This window comes from Tympanuchus pallidicinctus, unplaced genomic scaffold, assembly GCF_026119805.1.
Source record: "Tympanuchus pallidicinctus isolate F22 unplaced genomic scaffold, pur_lepc_1.0 scaffold3, whole genome shotgun sequence".
In the NCBI taxonomy this organism is placed as follows: Eukaryota; Metazoa; Chordata; class Aves; order Galliformes; family Phasianidae; genus Tympanuchus; species Tympanuchus pallidicinctus.
This window is the reverse complement of record NW_026294747.1, coordinates 97,310,794-97,332,506: the sequence shown is the minus strand read 5'-3', so window position 1 is coordinate 97,332,506 and position 21,713 is coordinate 97,310,794. Positions and strand designations below refer to the sequence as shown.

General features: G+C 39.6%; 1 protein-coding gene across 7 annotated transcripts in view; it reads right to left on the bottom strand.

Moving 5' to 3' along the window:
- RBMS3 (RNA binding motif single stranded interacting protein 3) overlaps positions 1–21,713 on the bottom strand; it is a 700,498-nt gene that overhangs the window by 335,587 nt on the left and 343,198 nt on the right. For 5 of the 7 annotated variants that reach the window (XM_052695879.1, XM_052695880.1, XM_052695881.1 and 2 more), the window contains one exon: positions 11,417–11,586. In XM_052695879.1, coding sequence (XP_052551839.1) covers positions 11,417–11,586 — 170 coding nt within the window. The remainder of the gene's footprint in view (positions 1–11,416; positions 11,587–21,713) is intronic. The other 2 variants (XM_052695883.1, XM_052695885.1) reach the window with 1 other exon arrangement.

Genomic DNA, 21,713 nt, shown 5'->3' with positions numbered 1-21,713 from the left:
TGGGACTTGGCATGCAGATGCAATAGAGATGTATTGGCTTGGTGACATTTTGACTCCAGGTGCGGTGAATCCTCCTCTGAGAGGAGTGCTGGTGACAGCTACTAACGAGTGGTGCAATCCTTAAGAAATCCCCTTCAGAAGTCTTTGCAGAGAGATTAAAATGCCACATGTGCATTCGCTGTAACGATCCTAGGGCAGGAGATTTAATGAGACTGTTTTCTTCACCACACTTGCACCCCCAACCAACAGCTAATGGTGAGCTTGACTACCATACAGAAATACCCATCCTTATATGGGATTTACACAAGGGGAAGAAAATGAGGCAAGGGGAAAGAGGTAAAAGGCAAAAAAAGAAATAGAGAGGACGAGGTATTCAATTCCTTAGCACATAGTTGGTCCCCAGCAGACCATAGCAACTGCACATCAGGGAGAAAAGACCTGTTCTCACAATTAAGATAAATCCTTGCTTTTTTTCAAAGTGTATTAAAAACCACTAACCAATGCAGAACCTAACAGGAACTAGCAACAGAAATCCAAGTTTCAGCAAAGCCAGGTTTTTCTTACTACTCACTGAAAATAGAGATGAAACAACTGCAGGTCCTAAAAGCACTGACAGAATTTTACGGCTGTATCACTATTAGCAGCCTCCTGGACTTCAAGACTTTTTAGAAGAGCATGTAGCAACAGAAGAGGGTAGATTTAGACTAGATATTAGGAAGAAATTCTTTACTGTGAGCGTGGTGAGACACTGAAACAGGTTGTGGATGCCCGCTCCCTGGAAGCATTCAAGGCCACAGGATGGGACTTTGAGCAACCTGTTGTCATGATAGACATCTATTTGGTTCATGACCAAAGGTAATCAAACCACAGAGGTGGAGATGACAGCTTCTGGTTCTGACACAACTTAGGCACCAAGGCACTGCGAACTCCACTGAATGTGCACTGCACCTTAGTGAACAACACTGATCAGTCTTTGAGTGTTATTTGTTCTGCTGAGGAGCACATCTATTCCAGCTTTGCTTCATTCATTTAAAGACACATACAAATAGATATGATACGTAAACCACACATTACAACAAATCTCTAAAAACACAAAAAGGAAATGATTTCTAACCTCAAATAATTATTTTTAAAAAGACTGAAATGAATACTGATGTCATCCATAGCCCTTGATGAAATTATCAAAAGGCTGGAGAAAACTATCTTGTAATCGTCAACTTAAACAGCTCCATCTATTTTTATTAGTAAGAAAAAAAGTCGGAAAAGTTAGTTGATTACAGCACGTATGTCCATCTGGTAGGAGGAGGGGCAGAGAGGGAGAGAATTGGAAAAGTCTTTGATCTGATTACATCAAGAATGAAGAGGTGAAAATGTGCACCAGAAAGTCGATTTAGAAATCAGTCAAATTTTGAACAGGGAGCACGGTTAACCACAGCAAGAAATTGTTAGCATAAGCAGTAGGTTTGCTATTGCTTTCATATTCTCAGATCCAGAGGGGTGCTTTTCTGAAAGATATTCTTAACACAAATAGACTGCTGCATTCAGTCTAGGAGCAAACAAGGCAAATTTAAGGACCTGAATCCAAGAGATCAATAATGCTAGAAATAATGCTAGATCATCCCATGGTCTATTCTAAATGCTAAACTGTATGAACCTGTGAATTATAAGGGACACTTCCAAAGTAATGCCTCCTGCTTTGCACAACATCAGAGGCAGATGTTGGAGGTATGCTAGTAGAGGTTGAACCTTCCCAACAATATTCTATTACATTTTGTTGTCATGTGACAGATGGCAGCAGAGGGACAGAATGGTTTCTGACATGGAAGTGCATGTGAAGAAAAGGTGCGTGATTGAATTCCTCCATGTGGGGGGGGAAAAAAAAAAAAGCACTCACTGACATTCATCAACACTTCTGAAGGAACATGAAGACCGAACAGTAAATGTGAGCACAGTGAAGTGGTGAGTGGTGTGTTTCAGCAGTGGCAACAGTGACAGTGGGTCACCTTTGCTGGTGCTGATCGTGACAAGAGCAACATGCAGGCTCTTGTTCATCACTGGCAAAAATGCATAGCTAATGGCAGAGACTATACTGGAAAAGAGTGCTCCGTAGCTCTGCTCTATCAAACAGTGTTTATTGTGCTCTTCATATCTGCTGTAGCTTCCATGGTCGTAAATAGAAAGCATTATTTTCAGAGTAACCTATGTATTTTACCCCCCTTTAATTACTAGGTGTCTACTATAAAGAAGTTGAAAAGTTAACTCTCATCACGAATCAATGATTCGCAGAAAATAATTGAAGTTTCATAATTGGATTATAATCCCAGGGGTAAATGGAAATGCTGAACTGAAAAGCTTAAGTGAGGAAAGCAAGCCTATTCTCCTTTTTTTGTGTGATCACCAGGCAGTAGCAGCCATAAATGCTTCACCGATTACCTGCATTACACTGAAACAATAATATGGCTCTGATCTTGCAGTAACAGCTATTTGAACAGACTGCTGGGCTTCCACAAAGCTCACACGAGACTGGGTGTTCATTAGCAGAAAACATTTTTCTGAATAGGACCTGACGTGTCACATGGCTATTACTATCTTTATTTCACTTGAGGTTGCCACTGGGGCAGCTACTTTTCAAATAACCCAAGAGAATAAGAATCCAGAGCTCTCCTCTTTCCCCATGGCTTACTATGGGAACACAGAAAATTCATATCCAAAGAGAAAACCTTTCCAGTTCAACATCTTCCAAAAATTAAGCTGAAAACATTCCATCTTTCCTGTCTCAGTTTTATAACGGGGCAGACAGAAAACCTCTGACGTAGCTGCAAAAATTCTAAGAAATTCCTTCTCTACTGAACATCTTTTGAAAAAAAATCCAAGATGTTTTAGTTTTTAATATAAAACTAAGAGCGGCGCTTGTCACACAAATAATTCTGGGAAGTTACCAAATACTTGGAATGAAGAACACTGCATGCTACATAGCACAGAGCTCTTGTCTATACTTGTTTGGAGCGGTATGGGGAAGTCCAGCAACTGAATACAATGACATTTTTGTTTTAGTGCTGATAATATTCAATAGCTTTGCCATCAAAGCTGGCCTGCCACTTCCCCTTGTATAGAAATTACAGCCATGCTCTACGATTCCTGCCATTAGCTGGAAGCAGTGCTCAGGTTATTCCTGTTTAAGGAGAGCTGGAGTGTTATTAAGCATAGCTGATATTGTTTCCTTACAGCAAAGCTGTAGGACAATGTACTTCTCAAACAGATCAGAACATCATCTGCGTCATACCTTCTGGATAAAGGTTACAGAAACATTTCTGCTACACAAATGTCAGAACACAAACATTGTCTCCATCACCTCCTGAAAGTCAGTGACTCCTGAAGAGAGTGAACCCCATCCCAGTTTCAGAGCTTCCTGCTTCCTTCTCACGCTCTGTGCATTCACACAGCCATCAGTCTGCCCTCCCGCTGCTGCTATCACTTCTTAAAAGACAACAGTTCTAAAAGACCTGCTGAAATTGACACTGCAGAATTTCAGACAACTAATAAAAAAATGCAACCAAATTAAAAAAAGACAGAGGGTAAGCTTCAAAAAGAACAAAACATAACTAAAACTTTCCTTCATAAAAGACAAAATGACCCAAAGGACAGCAGAGCAGAAACCTCTGTGACATCACCAGAACATCAAACCAGCCTCCTCCCCGGCAAGCAGAAACCAGGCATCCAAGTAGTACAGAACACCTTGGGAGGGGCTGGAAAATGTAGACTCAAGAGTCTAACAGTAATGAAGGTCCTTCAACAGAGCAACACCCATGTTACAAAACCAGACATTTGACTGACAGACATGCACTGTACACAGCCTATCTATCCTGAGGATAGTTTCTAGCTATGGGTGTTTTAGGTTCCTAAACACATCAGTGAAAGGAAGAAGGCCAGCCTCACATATGGCTCATGCCATGGTTGACTGGCTGTACACAAAATATGGGAAGAAACGGGAAGAGGAGGAAGACAAGGAAAGACCAGAAACATATTTCAGAACAAATCAGGGGCAGTCATTAAGTGGGTTTGCCCTCTTTCTATGTCCCTTCCTGCACACTAAGCAAAACAAGCGACTGTTACAAACATACTCTTCACACGAGTACATTGAAGACTCAATATTTATGTTAAGAGCACTCAGTTTTCTGCATGGATTTTTTTTTTTTTTCCCAAGGACTTTAATTAAAATTCATCAAAAGTAATGTTTTCAGCAGCAGTGTCTGAAAATGCTGTCTCCTCCCCTATCTTCCATTAAATCGGGTTCATCCAGCTTGAAAGGAGATGAGAAACTCTCCCTGACACTCTGTCACACTCCAGTGAAAAGACGGGCACATTCAAAACAGCAAAGAGTGCAGGTGCTCATTTATTACTTTGCACAGATTATTTTTCTGCCTTTCTTCCTGACAATGAGAACGTTTACATCCCAGATGGAGCTCTCTGTAAGTGCTGTGGGCATGTGCTGACCTAGAGTTTTTGTTTTCCCTGATGAAAGAGGATAGGTAAGAAAAGGATTGGTTCCCTGCCTGCTGGGGCAACTTTAGTGTTTGTTTTTAAACAATAGAAGACATTTACAGATGACTGTAATGAGGAATGAATATACAAATAATTTTAAAGTCATAATAGGTAGAAGAAAACACACCTGTGCTCATCCATGTCTGTACATACATACACTCTAAGAAGATGTATTACATGTATAATGAGTCTAAAACTGCAAAACAACTCAGACAAAACTCAAGTTCACTTAAATACACCTTCTGGAGCCAAAGAGGAACTCCAAAATGATATTTTACAGCATTAATAAGGTCTATTACTATGAAGATATCTTCAGTGCAATAAGCAACAAATCACATCCGTGGCATTGTGTTCTTTTTCTGTTTTTGTCATTTTGACTTAGAACATTAACTTGAAATTCATTTTTTTCTTCCCTCTCCCATCTACCTTAATCTTCTTTTAGGAAAGTCTCAGGAACAAAGAACTTGTGAATAATACAGACATCTCCAAAATGATGTATCCATGTATTTCAGTCTGACCTAAATAAGCAAATTAAAATGAAGGCACAAACCCATGCAGAACCCTCACGACTTTGACTCATCCTATTCAGTCCAGCAGGGCACCTCTGCTCTATTTGGTCCAGTGATACCTCTATCCTGGGACTGTTCTGTCCCAACTCTACTTGGAATAAAAAAGAAGATATTTTTGTTGTTGTTGTTTTGGGTATCTTTTTCTTTTCTGCCCTTTAATATAAGTTTTTCTTTGCTTCCCACGAAGCCTGATCTGTTGAGCAGACTTTCCCAGTTACTGCAGAACCATTCACCTCTCTTATTACCAGGATACTGAACCAAAATATCCAAGATTTAAGTAGGAACAATGTGATGTCCCTCAGTTCCTATGTGAGCTAATACCACTGGGTGAGCACTCTCTCACCTTTTCAGTCTATGCAATGTCATGGAGCAATGGTGCCGAGCACTGCTAATTACAGGAGAGATGTTGATTTGTTTGATTTAGTACTGCAGCCGCAGTATACTCTGCTTTAACATACACAGTGTTGCAGAATCTGGGACATTCTGTTACCTCAACAAAATGACAACTTACAGCACAGCAGCAGAAACAGGCTAATACTCTACTATTACACATCACAGATAGTTCTGCTTTGCCTATAGCAAGGCCAGGACAAGAACATCCATTTACACTGGATAAAAATTCCTAGATTTACTTTTGGTTTTGAACTTGTTAAGAAAATTTGATTTTGGTTAAAATTTTTTTGAGTATAACTCAAAGCAATATTTTCTAATTATCATTCTAATGTGAGAGGGAAAAGGAAGGAAAGGAAGGAATTATGTTTTCTTTACCTTTTAATTGGAGCTCATATAATACAAACTTTTGTTACTTTCACAAAAGAGGATAAGAATAGCCAGGGATTTCAAACTCAAGTTGATTTAACAGGTGGCAGAACTGGCCATTGTGAACTTGCTATAAAACTTGCACTAACTGGAAATTTTGTACTTGTTGAAGCTATTAACAAGAGAGCTGTCCTGAAAGGCACCTTGAACCCCCTTTGAAACCTCAACCAGTTTTCTGTGGGGCAAAAGGACTGTACAGAGTTCATTTCAAAAACAGTCCAAGAATTTCCTGGAGAAAAGAAGGCTGCGGGGTGACCTCATTGCCATCTTTCAATACCTAAAGGGAGCGTACAGAGGGGAGGGGAATCAACTCTTTGAAAGGGTTGGTATGTGTAGGACGAGGGGAAATGGTTTGAAGTTGAGGGAGGGGAGATTTAGGTTGGACATCAGGGGGAAATTCTTTACCCAGAGAGTGGTGAGGTACTGGAACAGGCTGCCCAGAGAGGTTGTGGATGCCCCGTCCCTGGAGGTGTTAAAGGCCAGGTTGGATGGGGCCCTGGGCAGCCTGGTTTAGCATTAAACGTGGAGGTTGGTGGCCCTGCATGTGGCAGGGGGGTTGGAGATTCATGATCCTTGAGGTCCCTTCCAACCCTGGCCATTCTGTGATTCTGTGAATTAAATAATCTGTGTATTGTCAATTAATAACCTCAGTTACATTATCCTTGGTGCTAGCTCTTTAGCAGAATCCAAACAGCAGTGATTGGAATATTTATTCAGAGGTTCCACGGGGACAACAACAAGGACAGTCAGAAAGGGATGAAAGGCTAACATCTGACATACAATGACTTGCCAAGGAGACAAATAATGATAACTTTGGTGTGAATTTCTCATACCTAGAATGCTATATATACATATGTGAGAAACTGGTTCATCTTCTACAAAAGTCAGCTTGATCCACGCACTTTCTGATCTTTATGTATGGCTACTTTTTTTTCCCTTTGTTGATTTAATTAAGTCCTCTTATAATGTCTGGATCACAAGAAAAGTGCAAATTTGTTGAAGGGCAATGAGATAGTTAACCCAAACAAGAAGAGCAATAGAAATTGAAGATTAGAGAGGGTACGTTACTGGTGCAGGTGGGGAGAAATAGCTTAGAACAAAAAAAATATAGGTAGGTTTAAACTATCAGACATCAGAAGGTTGAAACAGATTTCTTTTAGACCATAAACTTGGCATGAAAAATTCATGAGTGACTCAAGACCGACAGGGATTTTCTTTTCAATACGTGCCAGTGTCTTATAGTATGGAATGCACAAGGATGTGATTGTTTTTGTCATATGTTACTGGTTTTTAAAGCAACTTTTCTTGTCAGAAATTTGTGTTGGTTTCGGTGGAGGAGGGGAGGGAAACAAAAGCATGATCTCTTTCTCCAAATTCCTATCTTTTTAAGATATTTTGAATCTGTCTTCTTCAGCACACACATGTAAGAAAAGACAGGCAGAAATAACAAAATCCTCTGAGAGAAACTGTAAGTTTGTGAAATGAAAAATGTTTCAAATTAGTAAATGTTCCATTTGTGAGTTTTCCCTTCTCCACTAGGACATACTAAGTAAGAATGTGATGTGTCCACTACATCAGTGGGGGACTAAGCCATCTGTGTATGTTTTCAAGAGAATTTGGAACTCTTCAGGATGAAATAAAATACAGTGCATGACAATGTGAGTGACAAGTCATATGAATGCTTGATAAGCATTCATAAGAGAATTCAAAGGACTTCAAAAGAGAATCATTTGTATTTTTTTTGTACTGAGACACGTGGCATGTTTTTCTGTCTATAATCTGTAATTTTTTATCTTATGGTTGGTTACCTTTCCTCTTGACAAAAACAGTGTTCTGACTGGAAAGATTTGGCTGAGATGGATAATGCCATTACAAAAGTAGAGACTGTGCATCTCAGAGTAATAAGTGTGAATGACATGGTATTTACTATATTTTTTCATAGCATATTTAAAACCAAATTTTTAGACTAACAAGTTCTGATGATCAATATGATCAGGGATGGGCATTCACCTTCTTTTGATAAAATTCATGAAAGGTTAAGAGTGCCCAAGGTCCATCTGTGGAAGTCTGCTTACTCTGCTTTTATGAGAATCCAGGACAAAAAGATATATTTACAAAAAAGAAGAGCATATTCTTAATAAATATTTTTATCAACTCTTTTTCATTGTAACCTTTGACAGCACAATTGTATAAAGTTCCAAAAGACAAAAGTGCAACCTAACAGCTCTCTGTTGTAAAAGAGAATTTGATGCAACTGTGCTTAATACATGTTAAACCAGATACTGAGGATCTCAACCAAACAAAATAAAAACCTTCCAATAGCAATTTTTATTATTATTTACTCAGTTACCATACAGCCTATGATGACTTGTTTTCCTTTAGTTTTATGAACTGTTTGACAGATTACTGTGACAAGGTTACTCTTAAATTGATAGAAGGTTTGATAGTGTCTGAACATTTGTCAGAAATGTCTGCCATCATGTGTAATGGACTCTGCACTTCAAGCATCAATGGTACTCCAGTCTGCAGTTTTCAGTCCTATGTTCTATACACACCACCTAAACACACGCAGCAGAAATACAAAAATGCACACAGGATCCACCAAGACAGCCCTGCACTTTATCAAACAATTCTGATGAAACAGTTTCTCTTCCATAGCCACCTGGCAGAAAGCAATTAAACAAAAAAATGTTACACATCACATTGAGGGTGGCTCTCTTGCTGAAATAAACCTGGAAATGGGATATGCTATGACAAATGTACAGAGCCACAAGCATTTCCAGCAGTCCCTATACTTCTGAGAGAGAAATATTGTGTTTTTAGAACATCATTCCTCAGACCTGCCAAATGTCAGACACTGCAAATGACAGTTGTACCGCTGGCAGCACTGTCACATGCTGCAGCAGAGGACATGGATTCAGAAGGGCTCACAAAGCGCTGGCAGCCAGCCCTAGGGGAGCCCAGGCTACATCCTGGGCATAAAAAGGTTTGGTGAACACCTTTCCGAAAAGCTGCTCTCTACAAATCCTGCATTGCAAATAATACTGTGATTCACAGAATGAAATTCAAGTTCTCACCTCATGTCTTGTAACAAATTAGATCATTACATCTATGCAGGAAGTCCAGAAACCAGCACCTTCAGCTGTTTTGGGAATATCTTTTCGGCATCTTTCATTTGTGTGATGAGACCCCAGTTAAGGGGGTTAAGTGAAAGCTGTTTAGGAGGCAACCACTTCTAAAGACACAAACATATATCCTGTATGTATACATAATTATATGTACAATAATATAATGTATATTACTATTTTACTACATTACTTACACAACTGCAGGCTGCTGTTGTATGTACTGTATTTTTTTGTTTTTTGTTTTCATTTTTATGAGTTAAGAAAGCAGGGATCTATACTTTTATCCATCTCTACTACATAACCAACAGCAAAGGCAAAGAAAATATCTTGCCATCTAATACTTTAAGAGTATACATGTTATCATGACAAATTCTTGTATTTTCACATTTAATTTTTTCTATATTGTCTTTCCCTTTTGCTTTGATAAATACTTCAAAACAACTATCCAGTTTGTCCTTAAATCCATTCAGCCAAAGGATAGAAAATCAGCAAAATAAATGTCAGCATTTTTCTTACAGCACATCTGTTCACACAGGAACTCCATGATAGCAAGACAAAGCTCTCTAATCACAGACCAGATTAAGTTTAGTGAAGCACATTAAAATTTTGCCACAGTGCAGTGCCAAAAGGAAGTTCTCGGATAGTTGATGTGCCTTTCCCATGCACAGACAAGGGGTACGAACGCACTCTCTGAACTGGGTTCAAGTAACCCACAGCTGCCTTGTGCCTCACATCTTGACTGCAGCACCAAATATCACTGCTGTGAGGCACCTGCAGGAATAGTTAGCTCATTCCTGCTCAGCTGAAAATATTTGTCTGAGCTCGGAAAGGGTCAGATTGCTGTAAGTCATCCAGCAAATTTGCGTTCTGAGTATGAGCAGAGCTACAGTCAGTTTATACCTGCTGAGAATCTGGCCCTTAAGCTGGGGTTACCCATGGCTGTCACAAGTGAGAAGTGTCAATGAATTTTGTTCGCATAAACGTCAGGGAGGTACATTCACAATTGAACTTGCATCCAATATGAAATATCTCCAGCACACTGCTCCTGTGAGCATTTGAGTTGTAGTGACTTCACAAGGACAAGGTTACAGAGAAGACTCCCAAGGTAACCCTAATCTACTGAAGTTCAGATCTCACTTCAATAAGTCTTCTACTTCCAGCTCTGGTCAGTTGTGTATTCATAAGACACATTTAGGGGAATTCTCTGGCTCTTCTGGTGAGAACCGGGAAGAGCAACAAGACAAAGTATATAACACCCCATTACATTCTTAGTCTTATTCCAAATTTTAAAACAACAGCAATTTGGGTTCACGACAGTAGGTAAGCTCCAGGCTGCTCTCCTTACTTTACCAACATTTGTTGGTCTATATTGAAAATGCTGATTTGCAATCAAAAAAACATCAAGAAGACTGCTGCCTTTTGGAAGAAACTATTTTACAACAAAAGCACTTTGCTCCTATATCACAGAGGAGGGAGATTTTTTTTTTTTTAATGGCTTGATGTTATTCTGACACACACAAAAAAGTGTTATTCTAAATTCTACCCAAAATATCGCTGTTTGGAATCGCAAACTGGATTATCTCCCTCCCACTTAATCAATAATAATTAAGACATTGGAAATCAAATCAGGTTCTCATGTCTACCTTTATTACTCATTAGTCAGTCAAGAGAGAAGGGTTAACCAGGTGCAGTGTTTTCGGAAACTGTTCTGTTGATGATGCATGAGGAGCACAGAGCTCCTTTCTGTTGCCTCTCCAGTGATAAAACACAATAAAATGGATATTTATCAATAGAATTTGCAAATATGACTCTGCAGATAAACAGAGGGGAAGAAGGTGCTACTTTCTACATCATCAGTTCTCAGTGGAACTGCAGTTAACTAGATGTTTACTTCAAGGCCACCTTCCGTGGGTTTCATACTTGTCAATCTATCAAACCAGCAATGTGTGACACAGCCCTCAAAAGATGTGATAAATGAGTTGAGGTGGGAACACCCATGTTTTGTAGTTCCTGAGCTTATGATTCACAGATTACTGTAACCATAAAATCTGTCATTAGGGAGTTTATTTGTCATGCAAGTCTCCAAGTCTTTCTTTTTTTTTTTTTCTTCTAAATTTTACACAGGAAATAAACCAGATAAGCATAAGTCAGTGTGAAGGTCCTCATCTCTCTATCCCCCAAAACTCATTACCAGAAAGTTTTCAGGGCATTAATGAGCTGTTTAAACTCTATGAATAATAGTTAACCTTCAAGTGCCGGAAGCTTCTGACATCTTTCAGAGGACATAACTACTGACAACTGAAAGACCAGCTAAGATATTTTCCTGCCCAAAGAAGCAAGTATTTTAATGGCACTTACGGCTGGCACAGCTTGATAAGGTCCTGGTCAGTGGTGCCGGGTGGAAGGCCTCGAATATACAGGTTGGTTTTACTCAACTGCTCTCCACTGCTGTTGTTGCTGCTGTTGTTGCTGCTGTTTGTGCTGGGGCTGGGAGGAGCCATGGGGTGGGGAGCTGGTGCATATGACTGCTGGAAAGAAGAGAAAAGAGGCTGTTACTGGAAAATAAGAGCTGTACACTTATGTGCTTTGCCCCGGTAGCTACGAACAAAAGACGTTCTCCTCCTGTCCTCCCTGTCCGTGTCTAGTCACTCATTCCCTCACAGAAAGGAGACAGGACGTGGTGTCTAGGTTTGGTTACGAAGTGCATTATTTTACTCTCTGCTTTACTAGAATTAAAGCTGCTAGATCATAAGGCTATTTTATCTAGATCTCAAAATAAGTCTCTGAAAGGATGGATACTCAGGAGCAATTAGCATTACAGAAAGAAGTTTAATGCAATCTGCTTTAAGAGTATTCCAAGATAAAGATAAGAATATCCAGCCAAATGTATGAGAGCTGATACCAGAAGCATAATAATCTTATCCAGACAAGAGGAGCATCCAGTACACACACGGGCAAGTGGAAAGGGTTTGGGTAGCCTGAGAGAAGGAGAAACAAAGTAGCCTGGAAACACTCCGTCATAATGAATGTCTTTCAAAACAGAAAACAGGATTTGGAAAAGTAGGATAGAACAGCACCTCCCACTCTTGGGAACTTATCCACTTCTGAGGAACCACAAACCACACACAACCACTGAGAAGCATGGCTTCAGAAAGGAAGTATTCTCAAATGGAAAACAATATGGTCTTCTAAATCCCTGAAAAACACATGCTATGAAAGAAGACGCAACCTCACATTGTAAAATTACCTAAGCACCTCCAACCTGGGGCAACACACTGCATTTCAGCTGCTGCAACCACTCCTGGCTCAGCACATTTGCTTGCAACAGAGTGCCTGGCAGGACGAGGACATGTCCTGACCCTGTTGTGACCTACGTGGAAAAGCAAGGGAGAAAGTCTGGGGAGCTCGGGGATGCTTTGGGAAAGAGCTGGTTTCCACAAGAAAATCAATGTAATTTGCTAACACGGTTGCAGCTGCAGGTAAACGCTGGGCCAATGCCAACTTAACCATGATGGCCAAGTAAGGGCAAAACGTATGCAACTTTCATTATAGCAGCAATGACATTTTTAGTGACTTTTGCTGTGCTAGTTCTGTATTTAGGTCTTGAAGAGAAAATATTGAAGGCTGTGAGTTATTCTGATCACGCTAATCAAGAGTTCCTTTCATTTCAGTGCTCATACTTTACTGCTTATAATTACGCACATAAAAAAAAAATAATCAGAATCCTGAGTGGATAGGTACTTTTAACTTAGGAGCTTTAGTCTCTTTCAAACAAGTCCCTTTTGCTTAGAGGAGCCCCAAAAAGTCAGAGAACTTAAAGGGAGCATCAGTGATGGGTGAAGCTCAAAGGCTTTGATGAAACACATGAAACACCATGCGCACAGTGATGCCTTTCCTGCTGCCTTCTCCTTCCTCCTTCCCCATTTCTCTCATTTAAACCATGACAGTGGGAACTCATCAGGTGTCAGGACATCAGAATTTCTCTACAATCCAGTCTGGTTGTAATGCGGCTCAAACAGGACTTACTAAAAGGAAAAATCAGCTTAATAGACAGTGGGATCACCAAACTACCAAGTAATGACATTCACTCTGATCCCCAGGAAAAGAGAAAGGGCAACGTGCTTCCTTCTCCCAGTATCTGTGCAGATACTTTTGCTGACAATCAAAAGCACTTAGTACATACAGATCATATTTCCCTGCACACACACTTTACCACTGGGTAATCCTCAGCCAGCCAAGCTTCAATGTCATTCCCAGGAACGGATTCATGCAGCAGACCCAGCACCACCATGGGGAGCTGCCTGGCTGCATGCAGTGCTGAGGGCACAGCTGGATCAAACCTCAGACAGCACTAACATCCACCCAATGGATAAACCATGTGTCTTAAGGCATCCTGGCAGAAAGCACATTTCAATCTCTGAACACTCTGGGGCTGCTGCAGAGGTAAATGAGGACATCCTGTATCACAGCACGGGAAACATTCCATAATAATTAAAAAAGAGGTAACATTCTCACTGCTTCATCCTCATGCTCCCAAGTTGAACACTGAACACACGTAAATAGCGTAAAGATACAAAGCCAAAATTTTCTGCAAGTCAATAAAATCCTGTGTACTTAAATTATTAATTGTTATTATTATATATGTGTTTGAGAGGGATAATGAGTAAATGGCCTATTCTCGCACCAACCTAATAAGAAAAGAAAAAAAAAAAAAAAAAAGACAAGTGGAAATATACCTTTGGAATATAAAGAACAGTTTTCACTCTATTATAAGATCTTTATCCTCATGCAGAGGAAAGCACTAGGGGCCTAATTCTAATTTAAGCTTAAGCCATTTTATCCCCCTCAGCCAACTGAATGGGGACCTAGAAGTGAACTTGAATCACATTTACACTGATTTTTTGAGGCCACAGCTATGGGAAGGAAAAAAAAAAGAAAAAAGTCAAGTCCTCAGGATACCCAGAGAACTAGGCCATGGGATAGCAGGTCTCTCACGCAGGAGCTGCTCGGATTGTAGGGACAGACAGACAGACAGACACACACACACACACACACACACACACACACACTCAGGGTGACCCCAGCACTCAGAGATACCCTAAAGGGTACTCCAATACACCATGCCATCTGCAGAAAGACTACAAAATCGCCTGCACTGGGGCTGATGACATCTTGACATCTTCTGGCTGGTTGCCAGGCTAAAAGCTTCAGGTCAGAAGAAAGCTTTGGATTCTCATTTCCTGAGTCGAGGAGCGTATGACTGATGGCATGTAGAAGTATGTAATTTGCCTTCAAATGAGCAAAGGGTCTTTTCGTTAATCTCCACGTAATATCTGGACTGAAAGAAATGAATGGCAACCTGATGATGATCCCAGATAGGGAACTCTTGCCGCAGGATTCCAAATGGTGCCAAAGGGGGCACTGTCTGGGGAGCCATGCACACCTGCTGGAAACAAACTCAGGTCACCTCCTGCCATCAACTTGCTCCACGGCAGGGGCAAAGCAGTTAAACCATCTGCCACAAGAACCCAGCTTTCCACAGTCTCCAAACACCTTGCCACCAACTGCAGCCACCTGGGAAAGGCATTTTCCCAATGCAGTTGAGCACCGGACCTGCAGCACTTGGAAGAAATAATTATGCAAAAATCTACATGTTTTACTTCAAAAGGGAACTGGAATTCAAAGACTGCTTGGCCGTTAATTTTTCAAGTAACCATCTCATTTTTCAATTCTCATGCTTCATTATTCAGTGGGGAGTTGGGGGGAATGAACTGGTTTGTAGATCATTCCGAGCAGCTTATTAATTTAGCATGGCTGGCTAATAGCATTTGTTTTCATCTTTGATAAATGAATGAAATTTCTTTTTCACTATTTAAAAGTAAGAAATTAACGTACTTAATTCCCACCCAGTTTCAGAAAAGCACCCTTACACCCAAACACCAAGCCCTCAGAAACAACGTGCCTCATACAAACAATCACAGCTAAGTGTGAATAATGAGATAGCTTGGTCCTTCTTACTCAATAACACAGAAATGCTGAACCAGAAGCCTGCTTAGTTTCAAAATGAACAACACTTCTCCTTCCAACATCCAACCTCCTTACGCAAGAATGGTATTTATCTTCCCATGGCAACCACAGCACTCTTATATAGTTTTTAACTTGCTGCAAGTTTGGTCTAAAGTGTTTTTCTTCCAAAGCAATATACTCTTTAAAAAGACAAATTTTAAATATTTTTCAAATACAGTTTCTTCTGGATAGGAATCACAGGCCTCAGATGCCAAGTTGTAGAGTCTGCTTTATTAGCAGCAGCTGGCTCCTTGGCAGGCTTCTGAGGTAGTTAGGCTTGTGGTTTTGGAGTGGCCTTATAGCCTAGAACACAGCTGGACAGCTATGCTAATGGACTGGCCAATTTGTTTGTATTCACCTTTGACTATCCCAAGTTTGTACTCTTTTATCCACTTGAAAGTAAACTCTTGGAAAGATTCCCCAGCAACACTGATACATTGACTTTGCCTATCAAAATACATATTTTATATAAAAAAAATACAATTACGACACATGGTTCCTCATAAAAGCATGTGCTATTTAACCAATTGTGAACACACACAATCCATTTCACTCTGATCTGAGTGTTTTCCAGCTGCTGGCTTCATCTCATTTAAAGTCCAAATGCTACACAATTCCCTTAGCTACTGAATGGAAGATAAAATAAGGCAAAGTAAATACAAATAAATTGTCCAAATATCACTTTACAACTCACACTAGGAAAATGATCTTTTGTTAACACTCTATTGTACAAAGGAGTAATTTCTGAGAGCTGGAGGGTTCTTTCAGGCCAATTATAGCAATGATGAGAGGATACTACCAACTCATAGGCCTGTTTACGGGATTTTGTAGGTGATAGAATGACAAATCTCAAACTAAGCCAAAGATATTCATAGCTGAAGAAAAAGTAGGACAAATATGACAGGAAAAAAAAATGAGATAAAAAACACAGCAACTCTTCCATCCTGGGTTGGCATCCTCAGTGAGGAACAGCACCACAAGTAAAACACATTTCTTTTCCATAGCCAACTGGAATAGAAAAGCAAACAAGAGATGAAGAATGGAACTGGCAACACCAAAACCTTGTGCTTTTCAGAAAGTCTGCAGTCAGAGGAGCTCAAGTCATTGTGTTTTTTCTTGACTTTGTATGGCTTTCTTGGGTCTTACAAAGTCTATTTATAACTGATGTCTAACTTCTACATCCAGCAAGGGCCTGAAAGACGGAGCTCTTCCTGGATGCTTCCTTAACATTTTTAGATCTTTCCACAGACATCACCAACAGATATATTTGCATGCACACTTTTTAACTTCTCTGCACAGTCAGAAAGTTTCACGGTTGTTTCTTCAGAAGCAGCAACTCACCCTTTGGCAATTTTTTCCAACAGTAATGGAATGGCATATGAAAATATATGTAAACTCAAAAAATGAAGGAATACAAAAGGTTAAAAGCCTTTTCCAAGTGTCCTTTCAACTGAAAAGACCAGAGCACACATCAAGAAGCTTTTGGTTAGCCTCAGTCACTTCCAATGCTTTTAAATGTGATTTGATGGACATAAAAACATTGAGTCAGAGCTGCTGGATCACACTTCTGTGCTACCATCCTATCTCTGCATCACCCCAAGCCAGCCATTTAGATTCCTTACGTCTTATGTTTACTAATCTGTAATGATTCTTCCTTACCTTGACATGGCATGGGTTATATAATGCACTGTGATAGCTGAATGAAAGACTACTGAGGACTGCAATATTACTTAAAAACAGGGAAAATATTATAAAATTGTAACTTAGCAGTGGAAGTTATACCCAGCCCTTTTGCAGACAAAAATGATTTATGCATACAATTGATTTCGTTATCCTGTACCTAAACTGAATGAGTGAAATCATTTTAAAGCTTAAGAAAAATAAAATGCCAAAATGCCAATTGAATTAGCTTTCTCATTAAAGATACATATTTTTTAAAAATGCCCACAAAGAATTATTGAAAAATAATGCTCTCTTTTCATGCTTCTTGCATACACTGAACATTACTTTTTTTTAATTCTGTTCCAAACAATATCTTTAGCCCACAGGAAAAGGGGGCCTTAAGTTTGGCTTACCTTTTCTTTTCCCACAGTAAAAAAAAAAAAAAAAATCAGTCCTGGAACAGGTACAGTAGTCTTTCTAAAGTGTAAGTAAAACTGGAATTTGATGGGTCAGTAAAATGCTTTCTGAGATCTTTGTTTCACACACAAAGCTGTTGAAATTAGTAGTCTAAATACTCCTGAGGCTTGAAGACAGCAAAAGCACTGGAACTCCACAAAGCACAAACAGGCAGAATTTAGCTCAGTCTTCTCCACTCTCCCAGTCAAAGCTGCTACTTTACGGCATTTTATTGACAGGTAGACAATAGATAGGAAGAAAAGCCCCAAGGGAAGAGGGAGTTCTTTATTGGACAATACCCAAAAAGTATGTCTCATTTTATACAATTCTGCATGCAATAAATGTATGCAAATGCATTAAAACCAAGTAAACAACAACAACAACAACATGAATAGCAATTCACTCTTCTTTACTATCATCAATAGCACAGAGTTTATCAACTGTTAACCAAGGTGATATATACCAGAAGCCTGGCAATTTTTTCTCACTGACAGCAATATCTTATGTTTTCCTGACTCAGGAGCCAAATGAAATACGTCAATCTGCATATTCCCCAGCTTCCCACTGCTATCTAACGGGAAATCTCAAAAACAAATTTGTCAGCTGGGAAGAGGCTAATACTGAAGGGTGATGAAGTATTAAGAATCAAGTGGATTAGAGCACGCACCATTAGGACAAACTTGCCTAAGGCCATCTTGCCTAAGGACAAGCAGGCCTTGGTCAAGCACAAGGCACTGCAAGGGCACAGAGATGCAGAGCATTGCATGCAAACTGACCTCCACTGCTCCTGGGTTTTGGTTACTGAAAAAACATGGCTGCAAAGGCACCAAAATCACCCCTTCGCCCTCTTCGCTATTCCAGCAATTAAATTACTCATCTCATAAGTGATCTTCTGTTCACCCTGCACTGCCTGAGGCTCCAAATGAAACTATGGCAGCTTCCCGAATTTGGAGCCTCTTGCATTGAAGCAGGAGGATACAATCTAGTCCTTAATACTAAAAAGCCAAAGGCTAGGAATAAAGGTGTGTCGCCAAAAAAAAATGTTTTCCGCCCTGGAAAGCAACCTCCCCAGCCTTGTTCCCTCCCACTTATTTTGTGGCAGGAGCCCTGGTGACAGACCATTCCTGGGCATTATTTATCTTCCAGCGAGGAAGGAGAGCATTTCCTTTAGATAAAGTATTTTGGCAGGTTGGCAAACTCGTAAACAATAACCTATATTCTTTGACATAAATTAGTGTTATTGCTTCATTATCCAATCCATTCATATTTTATCGATGTACTGAGACAAAATGTGAACAGAATCTAGATCTTAAAAGTACTAAATCTGGGCAATCTGGACTATAAAACATTGTAATTCTCCCAACAAGAATATTTTAGAGCACAGATCACAATATGACAGCAATTACTGCCTGTAATACAGCAACTTTGTGGTGAAAAAAATAGAAAAAAAAATAACTTGAAGTAAGTAGAAATTATTACTTATGTTTACATTCCCAAACATTCTGAGGGCTACGATGATGAGTTTTCAGTTCATTTGAAGTTTAAGAATAAAAAGGCGGATCAAAAGCTCGATTATTTAACTTACCAAATGTTTGCAGAAACAAATGGGGTTTTGGCTCTGAAAAGCTAAATTTACTCTCTGAGTATTTGTTTACATGTGGCAGACTAAAAGTATGCTGTAAATTAGAAGTACGAGGCACATGCTGCATTGTATTGCATCTCTGCACCCGGTACACACATACCACAGCATCGATGCTGATGTGAGAACCGGAGTGCAATAAAAGACCGCGCCATAAACCAAACTTAAAGCACAGAATAGAAACAGTACATCTGATATAATCCCTTTCTTCTCCACACGAGAACTTGGTGAGCAGAGATCACAAGCAGATGTCTTTTTATTTGGCCTTTTGCTATGCGAAAACAAAAACATTTTTTTATCCCCCAATCTGACCCATGTTTACTCAGTTCATCTTTTCTACATAAGAATTAAGTAGAAAATCTGCCACTGTTAACACAAGCATTGGTGAAGGAAGAACCAGAGGGAGGCAGAGCTCTCCAGGAAGAGCTCCCATAACCTCCCCACAATGCTCCTGCAGATGTGCAGAGGGCACACGTCCTCTTTCCAGGCAGTGTTACCAAAAGATGAGCTGTACCTCTCTTCCTGTGGCCTAAACAATCCATAAAACACAGTGTGATACCATTGGGACAGAACGTGGGGCATTCCACAATAGCTAGAGGTCATGTTTTCCTTGGGGTCTGTTGGGCTATGGCAATGTTCTAATTTCAGGCCAAAGGCCTGAGGATGCCCACAGAAACTCTGAGCCATCACAAGCCTCACCACATTTCTGCTTCCAGTGAGAACTCCTTTAAAAAGCATATGGTAACAAACAGTTCTTAGAAGAAGTGCCGTGCAAGTTATCATACATGATACCTAACTCTTTGCAAAGAGAGCAGTAGTGAGAAACAATCTCATGAGACAGATGCCCATAAATGTCATTTAAAGAACAGCGAGAAAGCCCTCTGACAGTAAGCTGATACAGCTAGAAGACTCTAGATGACAGCAACAAGGGTTTAGGCATCAGCATAGGTGAGCATCTGGCCAAACACTTATGAGAACCCTGAGGGCAGCTGGGCTGAAAACTCAGAGAGGCCAGGAGATCAGAGCAGCTGCATGTGGTGTCACCACAAGAAGCATCAGAGTCTTAAACTCCACATCAGGAACCCCTCTATCCCATTCTAGGTAATTCTTTACATCCTGAAAACAAGTTGTCTGTGAGATAGACTGAGATTTACAATGAGGTCGCAATTACTCTAGATGCAAAAGTGTCTGAGCTCATGTAACAACTGAGATGAAGTAGTGGCTTTCAAATTTGCAGAGAACTCAGTGATGAGGTGGGGATGAAGCTGAATATCTTCACCAAGACTAAGACAGTTTTGAGCATCACACTATCAACATCCCAGGAGGGCACGAAATACTTGGTACCATGAGAGTAACCAAGATTTGCCATGATAAATTTAAACACTTGCTTTTTCAGCTACTATCACTAGGTGCTTAAACTTGTATGCCAAAGAAGCTGAATGCATATGAACATTCTGCATTATTACTGTCCTACAAAAAAAATATCCATTTCCTCCAGAATTCATGCATCAGACATAGGAGGTAGCATAGGAAACAGTATTTAATTTTCTTTGATTTAATAAGCACCTACTGTAATTTACATTTAAATTTTCTTCCAGAAACCAATCAAATCCACTCAAGACAAAATTTATGAAATAAACCAAGTAATTAATGCAAAAACAGAGAACGTCTTCATTCTATTTGTGAAATTTTCAAAATTACACTATTTATTTACAGGCAATTCTAACTTCTTCCTTAAAATTCAACTTTCTATAAAAGATGCTACTTTTGAGGATTAAATTACTCAGGTATGCTGTGAATATGGAAGAAAAAAAAAAAAAAACCAACAACAGTTGACTTTTTTAAAATCTACTAAAAAATATTTCTATTTTTTTGTGTCCATTCATATATTCATTAGGAAATCACAAATAACTTAGACTAAACTAAAGTTGAGTTCTAAAGCCAATGGGCACTCGTGATGCATACCACAGACTAAGGCAAAAGTTCATACTCCTCCTCCTGCATCTTATGAGCTCCTCTGTACGACTAGATTTCACAGCAGGTATTTTTCTAGCATACACATTATGGTCATGACTGAAGGTCCTGAGAATGACAGGATTACTAAATGGTAGAGTCACTGAAAGATTTCTTGACAACTTGTGACATTTTTACATCTGGCTTTGCTACAATTGAAATAAAAAAATCAACCTCTTTTGAAAAGTAAAAATCACACCTGAATGTCCACTTTATTTCAAAAACAGCAAATCTGTAAATAGGCGTAAACCTCCTCTGTTGATTATACATATGAAAGATTCATCATTTTTTTTACACTGTAATCCAGTATTATTCATGCATTTTCCATTCTGATTTCCACTACTTTCTTCAATACTGCAGTTTAGTTTCATTAGTCATAACAGTCACCTATTTCTGCTTCGTAGGACTTATCAGAAGAAGAGAAAAAGGATCTAGACTTACTATGCTGTAAATTCTCAACCTCTCCCCATTTCTTCAACAACAGATTGGATTTCGGTGCTCGTCCAAAGTTTCAAATGTCATTTGACTCATACGCTCAGAAAGGTTGACTCAAAATATCCATACAAAACTGCCTTGCCCGTTGATAAGCCTGTCCTACTGTTTTTTTCTGAATACCCTTAGAATGGCTCATAACCTGTGCAGAAATTTAATTTCATCATGACAACTATCTTCTCTCAGCTCCCTAAAATCATAATTACTTTCTGCTGAATGTTTGGGCGATAATGAGCCAAGTAAATACACAGATCCAGCTCAAGACATTTTGCCCAAACTATTTTGAGCTTTGTGCAGCATGCTTTTTTCATGCTATGTGTAACATTA